The sequence below is a fragment of the Myripristis murdjan genome, chromosome 17 (assembly GCF_902150065.1).
Source record: "Myripristis murdjan chromosome 17, fMyrMur1.1, whole genome shotgun sequence".
Taxonomy (NCBI): domain Eukaryota; kingdom Metazoa; phylum Chordata; class Actinopteri; order Holocentriformes; family Holocentridae; genus Myripristis; species Myripristis murdjan.
Genome location: NC_043996.1, coordinates 22315568 through 22319691, shown reverse-complemented (window position 1 = coordinate 22319691; position 4124 = coordinate 22315568). Strand labels below are relative to the sequence as shown.

The following is a 4124-nucleotide window of genomic DNA, read 5'->3' as shown; positions in this document are numbered from 1 at the left end:
TGTGAATGGTAAATATTCTTTTATATGCCATGAGCCCAGCCATCAACACACAGTGCAAAACAAACGCTTTTATAGTCCTCTTTTGCTGTGATCATGATGTAAAAAACTAAAACCCAACCTTAAAAAAACTCTTTACTCAAAATCATTTCACTAAGTGATTAAAAAAAAAAGCACACAACCAATCATAAATAAAGGAGACACCTTTGATGTATTTTCAGAGACAGGTTTCTGTGTGAGTGGGACCAACATGTCACATTTTTTATTCCTGACCTGACCTGAAGTTCCTCACTTCATACCTTCAAAACACTCTCATCAGTCTGATAGATGTTTTCTCCATCTTGCGCAAAAACACACAACCCACATTACTACCAAGACCTCTTTTACTATAGCTGAAAATATGCTTTTAAATACATGCAGTTATACAGGAGGGTGTAATTAAAGGAGACGGTTGTTCGTCAATCATGTGTGAATGGTGCTTACAAATAGGCTCTTGCTATAGGCCTATTGCAAGTAGAGAAAAAAATCAATCAGAAGAACAGGCAGAATGTTTGGAATGCTGACCCTTTTGAACCCCTCACTCTTACGGTAAAGAGGCATGCATTTTCCAAAGCCCCTGGATTGCGCAAGGCTGGGAATTTCTCAAGAGCAGGATATAGCACCACAGAATCTCACTTTTGGACATAAACAAGAAAATGAAGAATCAGATGAGGCTGTTCGTGCTTCTTGCTCTGGTTGCCTTGCTGGTCAGGGCTCAGACACCAGCTGAGCCCAACTATGAAGATTTCCTCTTCAACCTCAAATTTCCTCTGGACAACTACCGGCCACTTCTGAATCAAGTGCAAGTTGAAACTGTAAGTATGTCAAGACACTTCTAAATAGTAAATTGTAAAAAAAAAAAAAAAAGGCGATTATTATGTCTGTTGTAACACTGAATTCTCTTTCCTGACTATTTTCATCTTTGATTTAGTTGCCCTCCGAGGAGGTCGACCAGTCTGCACTGTCAGTCAGGAGTCTGACATTTCCTGCACAAGAGACGGAGTGTAGCTCCACACAGGAACAAGGCAGCCCATGCCCTCTGAAGGAAAATGGGGTAAAAATGCATTAAATGCATTATGTCTCAATTTGTAATTTCCTGCTTTTGTCCTCTGTTACTTACTTACTAACTGTAAAGTGCAAATTGGCAGACAGTGTTTTTTGTCTGTGTATTCTTTATCTTATGCAATGAATAAACCTGTTTCTGTTTTCAGAAACTGATGCTGTGCAACGCAAAAGTTACCTACCCAGTGCAAGAGCCCAGTGACATCAGAGCCTTTGAAATCAGATGTGACATGGCCACAGAGGAAGCCTTGCAGGTAAACACATTACCACCTGTTGAAATTATGCCTCACACTTTAAATGTACATGCTGAGTAATACAGTTTGGAATGTCACCGACATCAAAGTTGGAGTGCCATTCCTCTTAAATCAGAATATATTCCTATATCCAGTGCTATTTATTTTGTAGATTTGTCAGCATTGAAGCTGTTTACTTTTCTTTTGTTTGTGGCAATGCAAAATATGTATAGGATATGTAAGGCAACATTTGTAAATCATTTATAAAATGTATAGGAATGTAACTTGTGAACTTATGTATCTGAATTTCCTAAACTTTCACTCATTGTAGTTTTTGGGTTCTATTTCTCGTTGTCTTGTCTAACAACAGGGAAGGGTCAGAACAAGAAGAAGCAAGTCTGGTCGAGGAGGAGGCAGCAGCAGCTCAGGGCGAGGAGGCAGCAGGGGAAGTCGTGCAGGAGGAGGATCCTCGATCGCTGGAGGTGGAAACAGAAATAACGGTGGAACTCGGACAGCATAAAATTAGCAGTAACTGTAAAACCATTTCTGTGGAAAAAGTTTTTACATTTGCTGTAAACATTCAAATTAAATTGTGCATTTGTGTTTTGGTCAATGAACTCAACTTAATGAACTTTTTGAACTTGTGTCTGCAAATATACTGTATGTACTGTGAATGATTTGTATTAAACAAGCTTGTTGAAATGAAAGCAAGTAATTATGTAAACCTGTGGTCAAAAAATAAAAAAGAGAATCTTTTTATCTTAATCGTTGTATTCAGTCATTATTTCTACATTGCCAACCAAACTGAAAGCAACGATGTAATGAACTAAAGGAAAGAGGGAAAAAAAACATTCATGCAAATGAGGTTAAATTAAAATAACCTTGTCAAATGAGTTTAAAAACAATCAAAGGTGAGAAAAAGATTTCTTTTTTATCTGAATACAAATACTGATGCGTTTTTTTTTGTTTGTTTGTTTGTTTGTTTTTCCCAATCTTTGGCACCTTATACTTTAGTCTCTACTGCTATGCCAACATTACCAATTTAGTTTTTCAAACCAATTTATGTTTTCAGTTTCCCTTTTCTATGTTAGTAGAGAGAGGAAATGCAGATGAGACGGGGACTACATGCAGCAAAGGGCTTGGCTCAGAATAAAACCTGAGCCACTCCACTAGGTGAGCCATCAGGATGTCCCACGCTTCTCTATTCACCATTTAATTCTGACTATACCCTTACACATTTTACTGTCACGGAAAACAGGTTTGTGTTTTTCCAAAAACAAGTGATTACTCAACACTGGGAGTTTTGCAAGAGCAGAGTATATAAAATCACACAATCTCAGTTTTGGACGTAAATGTGAAAATGAAGAATCAGATGAGGCCGTTTGTGCTTCTTGCTCTGGTTGCCTTGTTGGTCAGGGCTCAGAGACCTGCTGAACCCAACTATGAAGATTTCCTCTTCAACATCAAATTTCCTCTGGACAACTACCGTCCACTTCTGAATCAAGTGCAAGTTGAAACTGTATGTATGTCAAGACACTTCTAAATAGTAAATTGTTAAAAAAAAAAAAAGTGGATATTTATGTCTATTGTAACACAGAATTCTCTTTCCTGACTATTTTCATGTTTGATTTAGTTCCCCCCTGAGGAGGTCGACCAGTCCGCACTGTCAGTCAGGAGTCTGACATTTCCTGCACAAGAGACGGAGTGTAGCTCCACACAGGAACAAGGCAGCCCATGCCCTCTGAAGGAAAACGGGGTAAGTAAATGCATTATGTCTCAACTATTTACTGAAGTCTGATAAATACCATTTTATCCCATTGTTATCCTCTGTCATTTGGTATAACTGTATAGTACAACTTGATAGTCTTTTTTTCCTGTATGTGGTCTCTCATGCAACAAATAAACCCATCTGTTTTCAGGAACTGATGCTGTGCAACGTAAACGTTGCCTACCCAGTGCGAGAGCCCGGTGACATCAGAGCCTTTGAAATCAGATGTGACATGGCCACACAGGAAGCCTTGCTGGTAAACACAGTACCACCTGTTGAAATAATGCCTCACGCTGTAAATGTACATTCCTACATTTAATGCTATATTTTATTGTAGATTTGGCAAGATAAAAATCTTTTTTTATCTTCTGTTTGTGAATAATTTCTAAACAGCATCAGCATGGTCTATCTGAATTTGAACTTTGAATCTTTCTTCATTCATTGCAGTTTTTGATTCTGTGTTTCTCTGTCCTCACTATCAACAGGGAGGGGCCAGGACAAGAAGAAGCACGTCTCGCCAGTTTGGGCCACATGCATGTCTAATTTGTGGAGTCTTAGGTCCAACAGTGTGTCAACAATGGAGATGTCCTAAAAAACCTAAAGTTAACATAGGAGGTGTATCCTTAATCGGTCACATTGTTAACAGTGGAATAGATAGAAAACTTAGTAATCAGCATTTCTAGTTTCATTCCTGTGAACATTTCTACACATTTGCTCAAACATTCAAATTAAATTTCATCTTTGTGTTTTGAGGAATCACCTCCATTTACTCTCTAAACTGCATGCAGCTTCAAATCTAATTTGTATCTGCCATAACTGAACATTGTAAGCTTGTGTCTGCAAATATCCTGTATGTATACAGGATATTTTCATGTATTGTACATGATTTCTATTAAACAAATCTGTTGAAAGCAAAGCATATCATATGATCATTGCATTTATATGAAAACAAACTAGTGATGTAAACTTTTGTCAGAAAATACAAAACAAAGAAATGTCCTGAGTGTTTCATTCATATTATATGA

General features: G+C 37.7%; 1 protein-coding gene and 1 long non-coding RNA gene across 2 annotated transcripts in view; one reads left to right on the top strand and one right to left on the bottom strand.

Annotated features, from left to right (window-relative positions):
* Nucleotides 1-692: 692 nt before the first annotated feature.
* The window catches only part of LOC115374910 (uncharacterized), a 25037-nt gene continuing 21605 nt past the window's right edge, over nt 693-4124 (top strand). The window contains exons 1-7 of the mRNA XM_030074062.1: nt 693-851; nt 968-1090; nt 1248-1352; nt 1702-1813; nt 2672-2850; nt 2965-3087; nt 3251-3355. Coding sequence (XP_029929922.1) covers nt 693-851; nt 968-1090; nt 1248-1352; nt 1702-1813; nt 2672-2850; nt 2965-3087; nt 3251-3355 — 906 coding nt within the window. The remainder of the gene's footprint in view (nt 852-967; nt 1091-1247; nt 1353-1701; nt 1814-2671; nt 2851-2964; nt 3088-3250; nt 3356-4124) is intronic.
* The window catches only part of LOC115374697 (uncharacterized), a 1896-nt gene continuing 1016 nt past the window's right edge, over nt 3245-4124 (bottom strand). The window contains exon 3 of the long non-coding RNA XR_003929640.1: nt 3245-3408. This is a non-coding gene — a long non-coding RNA (uncharacterized LOC115374697). The remainder of the gene's footprint in view (nt 3409-4124) is intronic.